Consider the following 22732-nt stretch of genomic DNA (forward strand, 5'->3'; position numbering starts at 1 on the left):
GTATTCTGCGTTTGATCCGAGGCTTTCTTCAACCTGCTATGATAACATTCCCGTGTGTGACTCCAAAAGGCTGCTGCTTTTGTTGGATAGTGAGATTTTCTCAAGCTCAAAATGGTGAATGCTGTCAGCAGACAAATGGGAGCAACAAGCAGTGGTTGCCTGCATGCTACACTGATTATATTGACCACAACAGGGCTTTCCCTGCAAAACACACCACAGAGTGCCCTCTCTCTTTTCCTCTCCAATCTCTGGCTCTCCCAGCCAGATGATGCAAGTGTTCCTTCCTGTCGCCTGCTTTCTCACTATCCGTCAGCAGCACATAATTTATAGCTATCTCTGCTGCATCCATATCATGCAGGCTAACCACTGTGTGTTTTTGGCAACTCCATTTTAATAGAGATGTAAGGATTATCTCAGATGGATGAGGGAGATTCAGCGTAAGCTCTAGCTGACAGATCGATAGCTGGCTGATGGCCACCACAGTGGAAAGTCAGCCCACTCGAGGAGGGGAAATACAGCTGGAACATGCTTCTATGAAGATGCAGATAAACAACTTTAGAGATGCAGAAAAGGGATTTCTGGGAAGCTCACAAAGGTTTGCACAAGCTCTCAGAGTGTGTACATTTTTGCACTGTGCAACTGTACAGTAAAACACTGGCTGTTAAGGGAAAGGACACTGTGAAGCACTGAGGTGAAGCCTGCACACTAAGAATAAGCAACGATGTTAATGGGAACAGATGTAAAAAGGAACAGTTCAAATAGTGACTATGAGGCTGGGGTCATCAAACAAAATATGTATGACAGGTCTCATTAAAACCTCACAACAGCTTGTCATTTTTTTGAGACTTTACTTTCAGATTTCTTTCATGCACGATGTACTTCCTGGTTATGTATATGCAACACTGTGCAAGTAAGTTAGTAGACTCTTACAGTATGTTTCAGGTTTCAAGAGAAAGATTGGGAATCAGGGAATCTGGGAATTGGTCGATTAAACTTTGGAGAATCTCTCTAAATTAATTTACAGGATGCATACATTATTTAATCATACTGTAAACCTCACAGCAAAAACACCTGATATGAAAATAACAGAGCCTCCCACCTACTGGTATAATGCACTACATTACTGGTGACGCTTTGGGCGTCCATGTGTTGTCCGTGTGTGTATTCCCTGATATTCCTCCCAGCACATCCAGAGACTTCTGTGCTACATGGTACATCATAAATATGTGTCAAGTAAAGCGGTGATTCAGAAAACAGCTGCACTTGCCTACTCTTAATTGTCTGAAATAAACAAGGGAATAACAGAGTGATTGAGGAAAAGGAGAAGATGGGATATTAATAGACCTTAAGCTGTTGATCTGGAAAGATATAGAGGACAAATCAGCTTTGTTGTGTGCTTATGATTTATTGTTCATGGAGGCATAATCCCCACAGGTAAAGCCAAACACACTGGGGGTGGTGGTGGGGGGGGCTCACCGTTTCATGGTGGGCAACTCACTGCTCTGATGGAAAACTCTTCTGCCTACTGGTGCATCTCAGACTACGGCTCCACACATGCACCGCCATGATTCTGCAACTTAAGGACAACAGCTGGCAAACAATATGCATTTTCAAACCTGTAAGAGTTTATAACGAGCCAAGAGCGTTCATCCAGTAGAATAACAACAGTGGTATTTAATAGCTGAAGGTCTGCTTTGTCTATTCTTAGCTCCTCTTGGCCCCTACCAGCAGTTCACCAGTTCAGCTTTGACGCCTACCTCCGACCTTGTTGTTCATTAATGCATGAAGCTGCTCTCCCTCCAGCCCTTATGACCGCCACCTTTCCCGGCACTGACACTGCATTAAAGGCAGAAGAGAGCAATGCTTTGGAGATAATGAGGCTCCCCCCCACCTCAACTCTGAGCCTGACACTCCTCCAGAGGGACAATCATCTGAGTAATTACTATAGGTACCAGAGATCTGTGGGAATGTGAAAATATTATGGTCAGCACCCTTCCCTGCTGGCAGAGTACTGTGATTTATGTGTGTCTGTGGATTTGTTCATGTGACTAAAGACAAACAGGAACCTTTTAGACGCATGGTTTATGACTTTAAAAAACATTTCGATTTTAATTCCTAAATGACGATGGAAGAAATGCTTGTTTTCTTTAAGATTAAAGCTTTACCTCTTCAGTGAACATGTTCACTCTGTCTTATTTCCAAAGTGGTGTTGATCAGCTCTTCATGGACACGCGGTAATAACGCAGTGTGTTCTGTGTTTTTGGTAGTTGTTGGGCTCTGAGGAAAATGGACGGCGATGCGGTCGTCTTTGCGACAGCAGTAATACCACATTTTCATTGTTTATCCTCCCATAAAACATCCATGAAACTGGGAACGAGATTTTCATTCATGACAGGTTTGCAATCAACACCAATAAAACATGTTCACACAAAGCCACCTGTTGGGCACTGCTGCTGCATGTAACCTACACACACACCTACACACACACACACACACACACACACACACACACACACACACACACACACACACACGTGTGCTCATTCACACATGTGTGTACGTGTGACGAGGTGTCAAAATTCTGTTGATGTTCATATATTTATACTTACTAGAAAAGAATATTTTTTACACTTACGACCCTAAACTGACATAGTGACTACTCGCTGGGCGTGTAGACAAAGTTGCTGACAGGCAAGCCAAGCAGCAGACAAAAAGCTCATGCAGTTTACTCAAGAGACATATTTGTACCATTGACTCATGTGCCCTGTCTGCACATCATGTCTGTTGGGTTGTATAAAAGTGTACACAACAAAGCCAATAAGCTAAGCTAGCTTCCTCTGTTTCGGACTGTCTTGTTCTCCGTTTCCTCAACAATCAGTACTGTAAAGGCCGTATGATGGTGGTCAATGGCATGAATTTGAGAGTCAAAGCTCACAAGGAATAGTGGATGTAATGCAGCGATTGCAGCAACTCCACTGAAATAAATTGATTTCTCCATTTAGGCCCGTGTGACCACGCAAATCACAGGCTTACCTATCAGCAGCATTAACAGTAAAAATGCAAAGAGTCCATAATAAAGTAGATAGAGAGGATATAAATCTGGATGTGCACTGGCCTCAAATTGGTCTTTTTTAAACATCCTGATAAGCCGTGATCTCCCACTGAAAGGTCGTTTTAATATCAGGTGGAACTGAATTCTCTACCCATGAAATGCCATGTCTTTGCAAGACACCTGAGGATGAAAGAAAGGGAGCAAATGGCATCTATGGCAGCATGTCCCTCATAGGCAGAACATTTGAGAGCAGCATTAGAAAAACTGCCTAAAAAGAATAAAAGTGTTAGTGGGAATATATCAAATACCCAAACTCAGGGGAGTCATGGCTTGAGCCTTCTGAAAGGACTCTCTTGGTTTCACACCAGCGACTCCTGAATAAGCCGCTCTTTTCTATTCTTCCCCACACACAGCCGCCATGCACTTCCATTTTTCATACTGATGCAAACTGAGGGGAGCCTTCACATCAAACTTGCCGCTTTCATACAATCTGAATTGGGCTCTACAGGAAACAGATGCCCTCAGTCTTCTGTGTTCATGCGGCTGATGATACAGCCTCTAAAAGTGACGCTAAAACCACGGCACTGCTCCAGACTGGTCCTCTCAAGGATTTCATTTCTAAAAGGACCACTCAAGTGATGTGGCAAGTCAATCTGACAATCATGAAAGGTAGCACTAACAAGTGCAGGCTCCTGATAAAGACAGCCTGCAGTGAGAGACTCCAGTGGAGTAAGGGAATGGGGAACTAGCTCTTAAGAAAACCAGCCAACCATGAAACGCCCAACCTTTACACTTGAGAGATGGTAGGAGACTGTATGAGCAGGGCAGAAAAACAACACAATCAGCACAAGGGAGTTGCATTCTCTGGCACCATCATTTCATCATGTGTAACAAAACTATACAATCCAACACTTCCTTGTTTGCTTTTAGGGATTTAATATCACAGTCCCTACAGAATAATTAAGGTTTTTATGTTTTATCTCATTTGAATTTGTCGGTTTTGTATAACGAGTTTCATTACAGTTATCTAGAGACTACCACAAGTCCCGTTTCCACTACCTTCTACAGCAAGCAGGGAGAATTCTTGCCCTCTTATTACATTTCAGAAGAAATGCCTGATCCAGGGAGCAGCCTGGAGGAGAAATTAGCCGGGAGTTTATTGGCTCGGATACAAAAGGAGCAGATTAAAAAGGGGTGAGATGATTGAACTCTCCTTTATTCCATGGTGTGTCCTTTGTGCCAGGCTGCACAGTCACTTTGATGCTATCTCTGTCATTCGAGCCATACGCTGCGCCTTGGGTGCCTCACACAAAAGAATATGATGCACTACCAGAGGCTTTGAATGGGCTTTCCATCTATTTTCTGAAAGAGTGGGACTCTCCTTTTGATTCACCTCCTCTGTTTAAAAATTGAATGTAATTCATTATCAAAGTACGTCATCATGGTTGAAGCCTCTGTACTGTATTTAATATTGTGAAAGAATAACAACTGACCAAGTGAATTCTGGTTAATAAAAATGATCTGGCTTGAGGGCAATGAGGAAATATTGAGACAGAATACTTTTGCCAATAAACACAGGTTGTCTTTTAGCAGATTTTCCCTACATACTGTGTACACAGGCCAACTCCAAATCAACATGTTCCACTGCATTAATATGTCCTTAAAAGTAGTAGTTTCTGAAAATGTGAGTGTACTACAATCAGATCCCCTTAATGGGTAGAAAAGGTCGACTGCCAAATCCTGTCTTGCAAAGGAACAGAGTGATAATGGGAAGAATGGTTGCACCTTGCTTACAGAGGAGGCTAGAAGAGGTAGGAAAGGGGGGGAGCATGAAGAACATCATACAAGGCTGCCATTATCGGAGTAATTCACACACTAAGGAGCAGAGAGAGACCTTTGAGTGGGTGGCTGGATAGTTCAGGTCTGATCAGAACCTCCATTAGCACTGAAATAAGCTGCAAATGGAGCAGAGGAGCTGCGTGAAGAGATGAGCAGGACAAACTGTGCTGAAGGGAGACGTGGCCCCGACCGGGCTCAACAAGACCCACTGCACAGAACTTCTGCATAGACTTTGCATGTCCAGCGGCCAGAGGCCACATGAAGGAAAGGAATCACAGTTAGAAACGCTGCCGCAAAAAGGGATCTTTAGGTTAGCTCGAATGCCAATTAGCAGCATTTATCAGCTATAAAACAAATCTGGCAATCGACACTTGGATGTGAGTTTTTATAGCAATAATTGTCAGCTTGTTTCAGAGAAGCAAATTGGTGATCAACTCCCAGGCGTGAAAAGCACCTCATAATTATTCAAAGTGACAAGTGGAGTAGCAAAATCATTAGAACATATGCCAAACAAACACAGTCTGTGTGGACGAGGAGGAACGGGCTAAACAGGCTAAATCGAACAAACAGGCATAAGAAAGGTCAACAGAATGTCATGGGATTGACAGGTATTGCTAATTGGCACGCGACATAATTTAACATATCTGTGTGCTACGTTTTAAACAGTGAATCGGTTTCTTTAGGTTTCAGGTCCTTTACTGTGAAGCATTCATTTGATATTTTGTCTGCCCTCTACAATTTTTTTCTACTGAGCATACCTTGAGATTTATGTATACAGATTTTTGACTTATCTATCTTTAGCTATTTATGTATATAGTGGGTATCAATCATAATGCAGATTCTGAATCAATTATCGTTGAGGAAGCACTGAACCACACAAACAAATTATCTGTGTTGTCTATATGTCGACACAAACAATATTATTCCTTATGTATAAGCTTTTATTTAAAGCTGACTGGATGCCTTTTTTTTTTTTAACCCTTTCTCTAACTATTATTTAGTCACAGTTTTATAAGTTTTAATGTTTGTCCAAATGTTGGCTTTTTGCCTTTGTTTTCTTGTCCTGTACAGTAGGTTGAACGAATGAATAAAAACCTCTTGCTTGAAGTGAATACATCTGTAAATGTAATGCATGAAATGTAAATGTAAGTCCACATCTCCAGGTATGGTGCTGTATGTGTCCAGTGTGTGTCTGCAAGGGAACAAGATTGTACGCAACCAACAAATCACACAAATTATGCCGTCTTGTGTGTTATGCTGTATGGTGCACACATAGAATATATTAATTCATAATCCCTACCGTGCATTTCCTTAACAAAATCCATAGGATTCTAGGTCAATCCTCCTCAAATGAATTTCATTTCATGGCTTAGGTCAAGCAGTGATTAAGTATTATAGAATTCCACTGGAATGTGGCGCATTGTACAGTAAGAGAAGTCGCCCCTCTAAACCTCCAAGGTAATGAATGAAGAATAAGATGGCAATTCCTGCTCTGCGCACAGAGGATTAGGAACATGAGGACGGCAGAGGGAAGAAGGGACAGTGATTCTGATGGATACTCCTGTCTGGGAGAGGAGCAGCACTACTCCCAGTGCTCTTCCAACTGATTGATTTGAATGACTGGGAGAGGACAGAGTGGAGGAGTGAGACAAGAAGCACTATCTGTGCTGGGCGAGGTCTTATCGCTCCCTTGGCTGTCTAGCCCGCGGAGGCCTAGTTTATTTTGAAGAGGGGTAGTCAATAACAGTGGGTGGGTACAAAGTGCAAAAGAATGGCTGCTCCTCAGATATCCGAACTCTCAAAAACAGCTCTGAATTTCAGTTACTTTAAAGTATAGTTTACATTACGCTAAACATATGTATCACAGCATCACAGCATTTCCACTATTGTGCATCTAATTCACTCTTATAGGCCAAAAGATGGACTCTTTGTATTAGATTGTGTAAGAGCATGAAAGCACAGTCCACAAGACCTCAAAAAATGTGTTCCACGTGAGTTATGTCACCTGATGTAAATGCTTATTTCATATGGAATGAAAACTCTGGGGGCATTTAAGCAGATGAATAAAAGCGTGTGTGCATGAATTTCTGCTTAATGGGATCCCTAACCTTTAGTGAAATGCAATTATCCTGTCACAAATGTGGTAAATATCTGAGACATGTTCAGGGCCCCTTATTGGGATTAGTGTCTTATGTCCTGTAAGAATTAAAGCATTTAACTATGTCTGCTAACTATGTCTAGAATTTGTATTTTTATATGTAAAACACACACAGTACAGATACAAATATGCCTTAAATAAGGACACATGTTTAGCATAATGCATTATGCATGCAATTATGTTTTAACATAATCAAGAACATTTTCAAGACATGCTCAATAGAATAGAACAGAAAAGAACAGAATAGCCTGCTTACTGATGTGTACAGATGTCCCTCTCCGTTCATGGCGATGTATAACCCTGTCTTCACGGACTGAATGGCGACAACTCTGAGGCCCACAGGAATAAGGTTGAACAAAGCTGAAAAACACAGGTGTGAACGGACAAACACATGTATGGTAAAAATATCACCACATTACCAAAGACAGACCAAACCTTTAAGCCAACATTAAAAACACAGAAAAAAAAAAGTTATTGTGTAAGTCATCATCCAAATGCAAGCTGCCTATCATTAACACTCCACAAAGCATGGACAATACAATCTGCTAGCTGTTGCATTTAGGTTACGTCCGAAGATGAACTGCAGCATGGCCTAGCGTAGCCGCGGCCACCCAGAGTTACCTGAGAAGTAGCTGTAATTGGGGCCACCACTGGTGCGTGGCAGATCTAATAGCCCTTTTGTTGTTGGAGCAGACTCCTTGGGCCTAGTAGGTAATAGCTATTGTTTGTACTGCTGAGAAACAACAGCACTGGCCTGGCTGTGACATTAAGAGTGTGTGTATGGGAGGCTTAAAGGCACGTAATGACCTTGGCCGACCCTATAAGTAATTGGTATTGGCAGGTTTGGAGCCGGGGAAAGGCATGGAGAACTTATTGCGTGACCATTGGTTTTTGGTGGCTTTTGGCCAATTTCAAAAATGTAAATCTTAATGCGAAGCAGTCCATGCCAACGCTTGACTTGGTCTAGGAGTTTTAATGACTGTGCACAGTATATGTATTGTCCCTTGTGTCAATAAGTCCCCTCAGCCTATCAGATGTGACATATGCCACATCTCCTCTTGCAGACAGGAGTAAGTGACACAATGTAGAGTGTCAGGTTAGAGTTAGCACCAAGCACTGGAATCAAATTAACCACCTAGCCTGGAGCTCTAGTGGAGCAGTGCCAGATCAAGCTAATAATACCCTTTTCTCCCCATTAAGCCTACTGTTTGCTGGTCCACTTTCCCTCTCAGAGAGGGGGACAGATCTGTGAGATCCTATAGCTGCTATCATTTGGGAAGACATTTTTGCTCCAAAGGCTGAAAAATGGGGGAAGGTACTGTCCTGAAGGTTAGAGGAACATGACTGGACAGTTACTGGTTCATTTCCTGCATAAGGATAAAGAAGCGAGCAAGGCACTTCCAGAAAACAACCTTTTTGCCCAAAATGTTTAAGTTAGGATTTTCATTGAAATAAATGTGTGCTAAGTCACTATCTACCGCAGAATGAGGCAATAAATGGTGATTGAGCCCATATGGACCACTAATGAATGAATGAAGTAACTGCTAATGCAAACTGAACATTTTCTACTGCTGCAGCTTCACATTAAAAGCATTTAAGTTGACTTTTATTATGAAGTAGTCACAGGAAATGCAACGTGTTTGTCAGTGAGATTAGCACTGACTGCTATGGTTCATTGTTCATCATCATCATCATCATCACCATCAGCCGCAGCAGCATTTTTTGACAATTTGAAATATTTCAGGGAGTCATGGAACAGGAAGGAGCAGCCACAGTGAGCTGTTAGATGAAGGGGTGGAGGTGCCAGGCTGCAAACCTCCAACTTCTCAGCAAGGCAACAAACTCCTTTCACTATGCGCCAGAAACAAATACAGCTGTTGCTCTTATGTTGTGGCTATTTCTGACAAACCTGTACTATTAAACCATAACCAGAGGTGTCACCAAATCAAGCAGGACTGAAATATTAAGGATTACAACTAAGTACAAGTGACTTGATAGTTCTCCACCACACTAAAAGTTGATATATAGTGTCCCCTGTTTGCAATTCATCAAACGTCATCTATCAAACGTTTGATCTAAAAGGCCAACAGACACTGTCAAGGTACTCACAGGAATTACTGCTGTCATCCTTGGTCCCATCAAGAGAGCCATCGGGGTTCATTTGCAAGTAGTATCCCTGCCTGCAATATAACCTGGTCACTATACCCTTGAGCTGGGGATCTGCAGGAGAGAAAGAGAGAGAAAGAACAGGCGGAAACATTAGCAATTAGCAAAAATGATGTTGCAACGACTGCTTCCGCAGACCAAATAAGCTTCAAAATATAACAATTTCTATCATGTAGCAAACGTGTTATTTTACTGCCAAACACCATGAGCAGAACTATTTTACTGGACTTGATGACTCCTGTATGTTCACAGGCAAATCCCACACCCAACTTTCTAGGCACATAAGCCCTGCCCTGCTTAAGGATAGGCCATCCAATTATGTGCGGCAGAATTAATCTGCGGTCGCCTGACTTCCATAATGAACCCAACAGCACCCTCTCCGGGTCCTTAGTGTGCAGGATGTGAGAGCGTCTGTGCTCTGTCCCTTCCAGCTGACCCAACGGGGGAATTAGCCACATATCTACTGTAAATAAATCACTGCTGCAGTTAAATTGCCCAGTGCCACTGCAGCTCAAGCAGTCATGTTGCAATTTTGTCGACATTTTGTGAGTTTGTAATAACATGAAATAAAAGTGAAAATGTGAAAAGTAAACAAATGGAAAGCTTTAAAGGATGCATTTTCATAAGCCTGCGTGTGGCTGCACATCGGGATGACTGGAAAAAATTCCTGTTCAAGCCTTGTGACAATATTTCTTTGTCTGTGTGTGTTTGTGTGTGTGTGTGTGTGTGTGTGTGTGTGTGTGTGTGTTTGGGTGTGTCCATGGACAACCGCTGGGGTCATATACCATCAACATTAGTCTTATTGTAGAGACAGCCATCACACCAGATTTCATTCTAAGAAAGCCCTGGGGAGGTGAACAATCAACTTCACCTGAGCCTAAACCGTGCTCCTTGTCTGTGTGTGTGTGTGTGTGTGTGTGTGTGTGTGTATGAAAGAGAGAGAGAGAGAGAGAGAGAGAGAGAGAGAGAGAGAGAGAGAGTATAGAGAGCATGTCCACAGAGGAGAACTCAAGAGGTCTTGCTGAGGGCAGAGACAGGCTTTTTTTCCCTATCGGTGTACAGCTCAAGGCGGTCTCTTCTGAAATGGCTCTGTTGGGTGATGGCATTAGGTAGCTCTGAGACCTTTCCCTGCTGCCTGAAAAGAGGAGAAAATACCTCTCTATCAGAGCAATAATGCAACAACGGTATTCAGCAGCGCTGCTCTCCAGCCTCAGCAGAACAATGAAAAGGTGGCTCGAGCACTGAGCCCCGCATCGAGCAGGCTGACAGGACCCTGACATTCCCTCTCTGCTTTACCCAAACACTCCATGCAGTCAAATCTGTTGCACACATTCAGCAAGAGACAGATGTCACTGTGAAGACATCATGCCTTCTCTGTTTGCTGTGTTTAATATCTGATGAGGTACAGTAGGTGTTTTTCTTGAGTGACAGACAAATGGATTCATTCATTTGTGAACAGGATACAACTGGCATCCCCTTTCATGGGCTTCTAGTGTTTAGTCTATAAAATGTCTGAAAATGGTAAAAGGATGTTATATTTACAATGCTTTAAAACAAAGAAATGGCAGAAAATCTCACATTTCAGACGCTGGAACCAGCAAATATTTGGTTCTGGAATGACTTTAACAACTGCTGATGAGCCAGTCATGTTGCAAATCAGTTGTTATTTTGTGGGTTTGTAATAACGCAAAGAAAAATCAAGTGAAATGTAAAAATTAAATGACTAGAAAAGAGTTGCATTTCAATAAACCTAAAGTACACCGTGCATAAGATCAAACTGTGCGATAGTATTTCCTCATTTTATATCAGTCTAATTTCTAGTGGCAGCGACTAACTGATTCATCTACTGAATGTTTCAGCACTTCTGTACTTCACATTTAATTAACGTTGAATCAAAGGGCCTTTATTATATCACTCTCAAGCCCTTTTCACCATCCACCCGTCTTCCAGCCACTGTAGAGGAAAGCAGGATATCGTAACAATAGACATGACAACATTTATTGATTAATTGTGCTTTCAAAGACATAAGCATCCAGCAATTAGAAATGATACAGTATAACCTCAAGACCACATGCTGGTGATGGGGGAGATAGGTGAGCTTCCACACAGCAGGTACAAGACAAAAACACACCCATGCACACAAACACAAGCTTTACGCACACAGTTGCACATGAATCTTTAATGCCTGCACAATTCCCTTGAGTGAAGTCTTGTGCAGCCACATGAAGTTGGCTAACCTGCGATCGATTAATGACTTTGATCAGCAGCATTTATACAACGTGCTGCAGTGAGATTGATTCCGAAGACAGATCCATGGGGGCAATCTGTAATAATTAAAACTGCATAACTGGATGTTGGCTGAGTGAATACGCACTCTCTCTCTTTCTCTCTCTCTCTGCGTGTGTGTGTGTTTTCACGGTGTGCATGTGTGTGTGAGGAGGTGAACTTGGCTCCTCCATCATGCTATAAATCATGTGATGTTGGCAGTGTTCCCTGGGGCAAGCCAGTGTATCTCTCTCTCTCTCTCTCCCCCTCACACACACACACACACCCACGCGTGCCCACACACACACACACACACACGCGCGCGCGCACACACACACACACACACACACACACACACACAGACTAGAATTTCCCCATCCAGTTTTGAGCTTCAGTGTTTCTGAGCTGCAGCCAGAGTGAGCTGAAACATGTAACATTGTACGTAGCTAATTCATATCAAATAAATCTGGAGAGAAAAGCGACAAAGCAAAGGGAAAATGTGCAAAATAACTTTCAACAATATATGGTTGTTGACATTTAATGCTATTCTGAGGGGTGTCTGAATGAATACATCCTGAATCCAATCATGTCCTCAAATATCTGGTGCATTATTTATGGCTGACAGTTTCACATCAGACATCCGTGCATGCCAGTGCGTACATAAGAGTGACGGAACGGCTTCTGTAATTCTTACAGAGCTGTCGAGCCATTGATACAGCTCACGTTGAAGGTCATGCTTACTCATTGCAAACTGAGAAAAATGTTTCAGAGGGAACTGAGGTAATTTATCCCTCCTCGTTTACAGCACAGAGCCTTATTTTCTGTGCATTGTTAGAATAAAATATCAAATAAGTGATCTCCAATCAGAGCGAGAATTGTCTTATAAAGCTATGACAAAGGGAATGTGAGAATAGGAGGTTGGAAATGTTGTATGCAAAGACATGAGGGAAAGTGTCTCCAGCTCTCTCAGACGTGCTTGATCTGGTGTATGTATGCACTCTTAAAATCCGGGACTGCTTTGAAAGTGTCTCTGTGGAATTCCCTGAGTTGGGAAGGTCCTTGACTCATTCGCCCTCTTTCTTCTATTACTCATCGTCGTTCTGTCTCTTTTCTTTCTCCTCGCCTGTCTCTCAGTGCTCTCCCTCTGTAACACACCCAAATGGTGAAACAACAGCGCAGTTTATCACTGATGGAGCATCCGACCTCTGCTGCGGTTGGACTTTCCCCGTCGCACTGGTATTAGTTTTTACAGCAGAGGCACTGCATGTTTCTACATGCCACTTCTTTGTTTCTAGGGAAACAGAGCGGTGGTTTGGCAGCAGCAGGGGGTTTCCTAAGAAAACAACAAGCATCAGAACCGTAAGATCTTGAATCTTGTTGTTCTGCAGCTGAAGTCCTCTCTGCATATAAATTGAAATGTCACAGAAAGCTTGTGATTTCTTTTTTTTCTCCTTTTCAAAAGTGGCCTCCCTGCAGTTCCTTCGTTCTCTTCTTGTCTCATTTTCTGTCATGTCATTTCTGTGTGTGTGTGTGTGTGTGTGTGTGTCCTTATATGCTGTTTTTGCACACACACACACACACACACACACACGCACACACGGGCACAGCTGCAGCAGCAGTTGCAGACTGCTGTCAGCTCTGGCCTGCCTGACCCACTTTGAATGTTTCTGGAATAGGAGAAGGGCTTTTCCAGCCTGCCAAGGAGAAACCCCTCTATGTGGCTTCTGTTGTCATGGAAAAGTAGATCAAGCAATGGAAAGCTACTGCATCACCACCCCTTTCCTATTCCTCTCATATCAACAACATCTCTGACATCCCAACAATAACTCATCTGATCCAGACAGCTTCAAAAGCTGGCTGACGACACACTGCTGTGTCCTGTCAGCATACTCCTGAATAAACAGCCACGGCGCAGGGAAGCCTTCATCTGAAATGGGTTTCTAGATCACGTAAACTAATCTATTGGTCTGATCTGTGTAACATGATCTAATGATCTATGGATCTAATCTAGTGAGATAATTAGAGGCAGAGCAGTGAGATTATTATGGGCAAGCCCCAGCTGGATGTACCCCCAGCTCACTTATTGGGTTGGAGCGTAATAGGATTTACAACTCACATCTAATCCCTTAAAAAAATCAGCATGATCACTGGCTCTGCATCTGCTATCAAAATGCATGGCTGATTTGAAATTAAAGCTGATAGGACAGAGACAACACAAAGTGTTCCCGGCATATTCCCTCAAGTGCTGGACGAGGACAGGAAAACACATCTGTGCATTCTAATGAACACAGCAGAAAACACTTGGCTTTTTTAGATTTTGTGTTGTTTATCTAGGTCTGTGGGCACTCTGCGTTTCTGAAGAGCCTACCCGTAATAACAATGTTTTAAGGAGAAAGTAAGATAGGATGAAGATGAGGATAATTGCTATTCGTTTTTTAATACACTACCTTTGAATTTGACCAAAATGCTTTGACTCAGAAACACAATTTATGTCGGTGCCAATCAATACAGTCCACAAGAATAGCTAATCCAGTGTCTCCCTCACTGGATCAATACTCAAAGCTGAAGGGAATACTAGCGTTGGAGTATATTTCAGACACCTCCACCGCCCCCGTCCTCACAGATCTCAGTGGGAATCTGAATGTGACTTCAATATATAATCACAGTCTAGATGGTTAGAAAGCTGCTCTGTTCTCTGCAGGCTCAGCTGTCAAAGGGAAGCCCAGCGTCTTTCTCACCTGGGAAACAAAGACAACAGTGTGTGTCTGCCTGTGTTATCACAACACATATGATCGGTGGTGCATTTGACGTTATTCATTCACGGAAAAAAAAAAAAGTCCTTCCGGGGTCCAATATTAAATTAAGCACACCAAACAAGCCATTAGTCTTCCTTAGCTGTGTGATCTAGTGATAATACGGTGAATAAGACAGAAGAAGGGAGAAAAGAAAAGTGTGTGAGGGAGGAGTGTGAGCAGAGAAACAGTGGTGGTGTATGTGCAGTCTTTTCAAAGCAGCCCCCTGACAGCAAAGCCTGATATCGCTTGGTAAAGATTTTCCTAATTCTCATGTGAGGGTGAAATTAATGAAGTATATTCCCATTAGGCCTCTAATCACAAGTAGCACAAAATTAAAGCAAGAGAAAACACAGTGTTTGCTCTGTGTTCTGATTAGAGCCCAAAAACGAGGACAAAATACCCATTTTCAAAACAGCTTTCCTCTTAATTTTCATTTCATTTTAGTAGGAGTGACTCTCGTCTTCCTGACGGCAGGGTCATGTTTTTTTTTTTTTTTTTTTAAAGCTTCACAGCACAGTTCACTGACACTTGCACTGGCGCTGTTAGTGTGGATTAGCATCATTATTCTGAGGCTCAGGGAGGCTCTTAGTTGCTCGATAAAATGGCCGTTGCAGGTGTGAAGTCATTTCAGGGTTGCAAGTGCAGGTTGACTCGGCAGCCACATGTGTGACTCTGATTCATTTGAGATACCAATTGTGTGCATCCATGATGTGCTAGAATATACACCACCCCAGGAAAGAAAGAAAAAAGCCTGTTTACTCAGGAGCCTTGTATGTTTTTTTTTTTCTCTATCGGCGTGGCCAGGCGTGAATTCCCCAACCAAATGACAGCATCGTCTGTCCACATCCCTGCTGTGGGGGCTGCTGGACACTGCTGATGTTCATTGAAAAGATAGACACGCCACGAGCCAATTTGGAGGTGACAGAGGAGGACAGACAATTAGACACACAAACACTGGGACAGCCACACACACAGATCCTAACACATGCACACACAGTGGGCAGAGGCGGAAACAGCAGCCTGGAGGATAGCCGATCATAACCTGCCATTCTGACGCATCCTGACCCACGTCCAGATGTGCTCTCTATGTGCTGCTATATAGATCCTGTTATATCAAAGCCATTTTAATCCATGTAATCACCAAGGGCTAGTGAAGGGGACATTTTCACTCATAGTCTTCTTCATTTCCAGTGTGACCGCAGAAGGGGGGGGCGAGGGAGACTCAAGCTATCAAAATGGCTCTCTTTGTGAACAAGATGAAAGACCAAACACTACTTGTCCTGTAGGTGGCTTTGTTAAGACAAATGATGATTTTTTTTTATTTTTTTTCGCCTTTAAATGATGGTGTTTAATCAGTTGGAGTTATAGAGTGTCTGGTGCAACAGGTCTGATACCTGATGATTCCAACACACAGCCGCTCCCCATCATTCCCTAACAGGAGGAAATAATTGGAGTAATTTCTTCCCTAAATGAATTATCCTAATTCATTTTTGTATGACAAAATTATCCTCACAGTTGGCACCGATTCCAGCGGTGAAATAATTGTTGACAGTGCTCTTTAACAATCCCAGGTTGCCACATTAGAGCAAAAAACGCTCATGACATTTTCATAAGTGGAGGGGAAATCAGCTGGAGCAATAAGAAGCCAGTGGCCCACGAATTCGTAAAATTATGCGAGAAAAGATTATGTTTGAAAGGCGTAACCTCCATTCCGTGGGAGATACTGACCTTTTTGCTTGCATTTAAATGAGTTTCATTTCTTGCCTTGCGTATGAAGCAGCTCAGCCAATCGTGTATGGGCTTCATAAAGCTGAGGCCCTTCTCAGAGTGGCCAGGTGACAGCTCGGTAAACCTGTCCAAACCATTTGGTAGAACTCGTCAGGAAGCTGTCAGCTACCTGGGACTGCATGTAAATCAGAGGCAGGGTTGTTATTTTCACCCAGCTGGCCAATATACAAAATAGAACACGCTCTCCCCTTCAACTTAACTTTTTAAGCACGGATGCGCAATTTGGCAAGTCTACGTAATCACTAATGAATGAGTATCATTAATTTTAGTATTAGCTTGTGGACTTTAACTGCATGGGTGGCAAGGTAATTATGATTACTGAAGGCCTAATTAGAGCAATCAACCAGCGGCTGAATGCATGCACGTTTAGACTGAATGCACAACGCTCCACGGCAACAAAGCAGGCACCTTGCACACTAAAGTTCCCAGACCTTGTCTCCGTAGTCTCCGCTTCCTGAGACCGAAGATGCGCACTTTAGAGAAGATGTCGACCAGGTTCCCATTGCAGAGCCCCTTGTTCTTGTTGGGGCTCTTCCTCCGTCGGTTGGTCGAGGGCCGGTCTAAATGCTGCTCCCGTGCCTGTCTCTTCTGTCTGATCAGCCCACTTGCGATAGCAGCAGCCATGGCTCAAAATGTCACAACTGCTCAGGTCCAGTCTGCACACGGAGCACAGACTACACAAACAGCCGCCTCTCAGAGCTCGCAGCCCGGGTCACAGTCCCATGGTGGCGGCTAAGTGGTCCGTTCCGTGATGTCAAATGTCAAATATATATATTGTTTCAGGAGCTGGTTTCTTTTATTGTCCAAATACTACATGATAATTGCGATATTAAAACAGCTGTCATCATCACTCGAAAAATTCTTGGACATGATGGAAAAAAAATGAGATCAGTTCATGCGTAATTCCATACATGCATCAATAACCATATTGTCGATGAGGAGCTATGCCAAACTCACGCGGACCGGGGTGTCAGAGGATTGTTCATACCTGCACAGGGATGTTTTTGTTCATTGTTTGTGACATGTTCAGTGGCATCGCCTCCTTAAATGTCCAATACCGACTGCAGCGTCCTCACGGCAACATTCACCCACTCTTTCCTCCTCTCGCCCTCCGCTCTCTTCCTTCTGCCAGACGAGGCTGCTCTATCAGAAGTCGCTGTTCGGGTAGCGGCGGGGACGCCTGTGCATGTGCGCCGCCAGCTATCAAGCCACTGCAGGCGCCTCCTACGAAGATCAGCACTCGAGTGAAGGCACGGCAGCCGGGGCGAAACGAACTCCCAAGTTTGCAAGAAGCGATCCGCGGCAGCGACCCTGCGATGACTGATCCAGTCACACGTTTGGAGATGGCGAGAAATACGCACCTGTAGTAGAGTTATACATTGATGCAGCGGGTTACATGAACGCAAACTTGTACTCCAACTACCTGCCGATCTGCGGGGAAACGTTCTCAAAACACTCTTCACTGTATTCCACAATCACAACACAGGCGGCTGGGCGCGATAGCAAAAACACAACCAAAGCTGATCTAAATCCAGTGGAGATGACGTCTGCATAGTGAGACAAGCTGCATACAAATGTATAAACTTAAAAAAAAAAATTTAGCAGACAGTTCCAGTCGGTGGATTTTCATACGGAGCTCACGGCGTGGGAGATGCATGTATGGCGATCAGTGCGTAAAGGGAATAAGGAGCGTAACGCCACTGATCTACAGCGCAATTTATTTTCCCACGCTCAAAGAGAAAACCCCGACAGGAAGCGGTGGTCGCTCGCTTTAGTCTATATACCCCAGATCAACAAATCCTTCCCATCAACAAGTCCTAACCACTCGTTAGTACACGCCTGAGTGAAGAGGATGCCCTCCCCCGACTCCCTCCCTCTCGACCACCAAGCCCCTGCTTGAAGGGGAATGAGCAGCTGGGTCTTGATGCTGTCATTAGATGGTAAGATTTTATTCTTGCACGCTTCAGTTTGGGCAGTACATTTACTTTAAAACGAGACAGCTGCTGTGAAAGCCTTTATATTCAGCAAATAACTGGAATTGATAAAAGAAATGATAATACAAGGAACTACTGGCAGAGTGACGTTTCTCTATGCACTCAAATGTGCATGCTTTAAATAAAATAATACTACGACTAATAAAAAGACATCCAAGCAGATTACAGTAACTTTGTGTTCCACCTGATAAGGGGAAATAGTGGTGTTTGCACATGTCGTTAAGACGCATATTCATAGTTTTAATTGCCCTTCAGGCTGCGCGGTACAGCACCACGGACAGCGCCGCACAATGACGGAGGTTGACGTTTCCTTCAGTCGGACATCGTAACCTTTACTTGAACGTCCACCAGAGACTGCAGGCCATCTCATGTGAACCACAAGCACCCAGACATCCACTCAACGCCCCACTCCAACCTCATTCCACAATTTAGATGATGGATCCACGCAGGCGGCGGTGCGAGAGAAAATATTTGGTCCTTTTTTTTCCCCCCTCTTTGTTTTGGCGTGAATATCATCTAAGACTCAATCACAGACACAGAAATTAAAACTCAAGAGAGCCATCTGCTGTTTGTGGCTGTAATTAAACATTTGGGCTCAGAGGGGACTGGAGCGTTGTCATTGCATGGCTCTGGTTGTGCTTTTCTTCTCCGCACGCCTGACGCACCTGTTGATATCCTGCTGTACGGGTGTAAGAATCTAGGCTGGGTTGTGGGGGCAGATACGCAACCGTAGAGGGATCATTCTTGTTCGTTTATTTCCTTTACAGCAAAAGGTGTCAGAGAATAGATGTCATTTAATAACAGAAGAGCGATGAAATGGTAATGTCGTCACTGCATGGCAACTGAAGGTACCCTGCCTATAGAATTAAAGCGCACAAAGACTATCTCATAGATGCCTTATCAAATTCACATTAAGTTTTTATTTTTATGATCTTGATTATTTTAAACCATGCTTAGGTATGTGCACCGGTGGTTAGGCGTCTTTTTCATCCCACCCCGCTCACTCCAGCTCCGGCTGCGGATGCACAGACAGTTCATGTCCCGTGGCTGCTGGGAAGCCTCCTGGCCCGCGGTGCTGCAGGACGCACTGCAGTTAACGCTGCAACCAGCAGCGGACACTGTCAGCTCAACAATGGTCCCTCACCCACAACGATGTTCAAGAACAGCTGCTGCCACAGCAGCGCGTCTGAAATGGAGAGAGCTTCTATTTTGCTCGCATAGATAATCGATCTTCCTCTCTTCCAGTCATACAGGGGTGGGGTACTTGCATTTCTATTAATGTAAAAGGAAATTAAAGGATTGTGGAACATTATCCTGCAGGTTTAAGCAGCAGGATCATATTAGACTGTGCTGCACATTGCTTTTTACAAATAGTTAATGGTACGTGCTGGATTATGACAACGGCTTTAGAGACTCTTCAGCATAACTCCACAAACCAGAAGCAATTATCGAAAATAAATCAGTTTGGAAGAAGAATTTGATCTTAAAGTATGAGATAAATTGCAAAGGAGACCAAATATGATGCTGCAAATTTATTTTAAAGGTAACAAAAGTTATGAAACTGTATGCAGTCTTATGATCTCATATCCTTTGTTTTCAACAGAGGCATAAATTAGCTTTGTTGAGAACAAAAAAAACAACACTTTGGGTTGGCTCCAGGTTTGGGATAATGCTGGGGAGGAGAGGAGAGGAGAGGAGAGGAGAGGAGAGGAGAGGAGAGGAGAGGCTTTGCACTGTGGCTTTTACCTTTTCAGTCACACGGCGTGAGGCTGAATGCACGGCCGGTCAGACAAGCTCTCCACACAGCACAGACATGCACATGCAAAAGCCTTACCACAGCACATACTCAAAGAGCAAACATAATCCACGGGTTTAAACCACGAGAATGCTTTAATATCAAACAGATCAGGGTGCCAAAGAGCACATCACAACCCTGTGAAATATTCCTTCATGAATTAAAATAAGGGGGCGCACGTACCTACATTTTTTTTCCTCCTACATGTGAACGTATGAGAGTCCATGGCAGTCCCATTCCAAAGCCCTCTAAGCCAAAACCTTTTCCTGTGACTTCAAATGCCCCATTTATACTGCCCTTCCAGGACTTAACATGGTTACGGCAAACTGACAGTCTGCCCCAAGCTATTCACTAACACTTTAAAGACTTCTTTCATTCTTTAAGTCAGGCCACAGAGAAAGGCAGTTAGATTAACACATTTGGACATTTCGTCTCAGACTGGCCGCAAATGAAAGGGGACAAAATGTCACCTCGGGATCTAATTTGCAAGAAATTAGCCTGTTGCAAAGAAGACACATGTGAAATATCAGGCGTTTCAGCTTCCTCCTCTGTTATCAATACATTCAGAATAGCAGAGAACACAATCGCACGTACATCTGATCTGTATGGAAAACATGGAGACCCTCAGAGCAGCGAAGCAGGATCTGATGCAGACTTGTGAAGCCACAGCCTCATCAGGTCAGAGCATTTTAATCCAATCTCCCCTGAGGAAATTACATTACTGTTAGTTAGATGTCCCGCTGCTGAGGCAAAGCAAATGTCACCCAATGGAAGTGGGATAAACAACCCATTTGATTATTGCTATTACTTTGCTCCGAGGGCCATGTTCTTTTATCACCCAGCCGTCCTGAAAGGAAGAACAGTGAGCGGGACTCAGCACTTCTCAGGCCCAGTGAAATAAAAGAAGCTTCACTTGCCAGAATCAAATCACTCTGCATTGTCAAAGACATCAAGTTAATTTAATTTGAGATGAGTAATGATTTTGCTTTGCCAGGATTTATGTCATTTTCTTTTCTCCCTCGTCTTTCTCTCCTCCCCATGCTTCAGCTGTTTAATCACCGAATATCACGAGTCCATCTATTGAGACAGTGAAAGCTTAGACAGCCTGCTTATGGACCGCGAGTATTCTACACTGTGTGTGGATGTGTCTCATTTGTTTTGATGAGTCTAATAGTCCGAGCTAATCAGAGACCTAAGAGACGATTGCTCATCACAACCCTGTAAGGGGGAATGAAAATGGAGAGCGTTCGTTAAATGGTCACAAATTAGGAGTGCATGGCGGGGCCCTGGAGGAGGGTGAGGGGCCAGACAGTTCACGGTTTCATCATAAATGATGCTTTGGGGACTAGTAATTAAATATTATGGAGATATGGCCACAAGTTGCTGATAAGTGTTGAAAAGATAATGGCCGTCCACAACTAAGTCCACTGCATAGTGAGTTTGCTTTTTTAATGATGGAAGGAGTTGGTGTAGTCAAGTAACATTTATTTGTAAAGCACATTTAAAAATAAGACATTACGACGAAAGTGCTTTAGATTTAAATGAATTTCTAAATGACAAGAAAAAGAACATATAACTGAGTACAACAGACAAAATTAAAGCAATCATGGAGCCATATTTATATTGTCAGGCAGTGAAGAATACGATGCCTTCAATAACCTTAAAGCTACTCAGGCTGTTCACAGCCAAGGACAAGGCTCCATCACCTTTGGATTTTCAACGTGGGATGGAGAAAAGTAATCTCAGGATCTGAGGGGTCCGGAGGTGGAAAACAAGCTGAAGGAACTGGACATGTGCAGCAAGCTGGTGTCTGTTCAAACAGTGTCTATACAGTCCCTTTAAAACTGTGTTTTAGTGATCCATACTTTAAATTTAAAGTGGGTTCAAAGTTTCCACAATTAAAAAAAAGACTGAGCAGAAACATCCAGAAAAGTTTCGGGGTTTTGTGATACAGCAGCTAATGGAGATCCAGTAAGTTAGGCCTCTACACAGAATCCGTCATTTAGTGAATAGCAAATACATGAATGAGTTCAGATACAGTGTGAAGGTGAAGCATTCGTCCACGTTTGGACCGCAGCCTTTCCTGTGACGACTGCCCGTCCATGTGTGAGGGTTTCCTCTGGCTATTTCCTGCAGCAGTGTGATAACGTGCAGGTGAATGAATGAGCTGCTGGAGTGATCGGTTCAGAGGCAATCCTTAAGTGTTGCTTTATTGCCATCAAGACGGCTCCTGCTACTCTGTCAATGAATAATATATCTGAAAAGGTTAGAAAACAACCCTGGAGAGATTTAGTTCCAAACGAGTGGAGGAGCTGATACATTAAGTCTCTGCTCACAGACCTTTAAATAGCTGGCTCATCATCTCATGCAGAGTGTCATAAAATCATTTAAATGTACATCACATAATCGCCGCTAGGTGTACTAAATATGCCACCGGAGAATATGTATAGCCACATTACAATATGTCTCTCTGTTGTGAGCGTGATGGAGTGCTGCCCTTCCCCCCAGGATGAGATTAGAGTGGGCCTGAGGTGTGGAGCCCTCCGACAGAGACCTTAATGAAACAGCTTCAAACTGTGAGCTCCACTCACTAATAGCTCACTCCCAGATTAAAAAAAAAAGAGAAAACTTAGTTAACACTCATGTTGTTGATCTACACGTACGGTAAAACAAGATCAGCTGCCACGCACGACATGTACTCCTGTAAGTGAACAAATCGGCTGGAGGACCGGCTTGCGGGAAGGAATAATTGGACATGATGTTAAGTTGGGGGTCTCGTAACGACATCTTGATTGAATTGTGAGTTTCCATGGTAATAAGGCTAATGCAGCAACCTAATTTAGTCTTCTTGACAACTACAACTTTGGAAAGAAAGGTCAG

The 22732-nt window shown here is 43.4% G+C and overlaps 1 protein-coding gene across 3 annotated transcripts in view; it reads right to left on the reverse strand.

The window, feature by feature from the left end:
- The window catches only part of fgf14 (fibroblast growth factor 14), a 96561-nt gene that overhangs the window by 18444 nt on the left and 55385 nt on the right, over positions 1 to 22732 (reverse strand). The window contains exons 1-3 of one of the 3 annotated variants that reach the window (XM_076746880.1): positions 16495 to 17904; positions 9159 to 9269; positions 7306 to 7409 (exon numbers count right to left, since the gene is read on the reverse strand). In XM_076746880.1, coding sequence (XP_076602995.1) covers positions 7306 to 7409; positions 9159 to 9269; positions 16495 to 16687 — 408 coding nt within the window. In that variant the 5' untranslated portion in view covers positions 16688 to 17904. Of the gene's footprint in view, positions 1 to 7305; positions 7410 to 9158; positions 9270 to 16494; positions 17905 to 22732 lie in introns of those variants that run through there. The other 2 variants (XM_076746883.1, XM_076746882.1) reach the window with 2 other exon arrangements.

This window comes from Chaetodon auriga, chromosome 13 (assembly GCF_051107435.1).
Source record: "Chaetodon auriga isolate fChaAug3 chromosome 13, fChaAug3.hap1, whole genome shotgun sequence".
NCBI classification, from domain to species: domain Eukaryota; kingdom Metazoa; phylum Chordata; class Actinopteri; order Chaetodontiformes; family Chaetodontidae; genus Chaetodon; species Chaetodon auriga.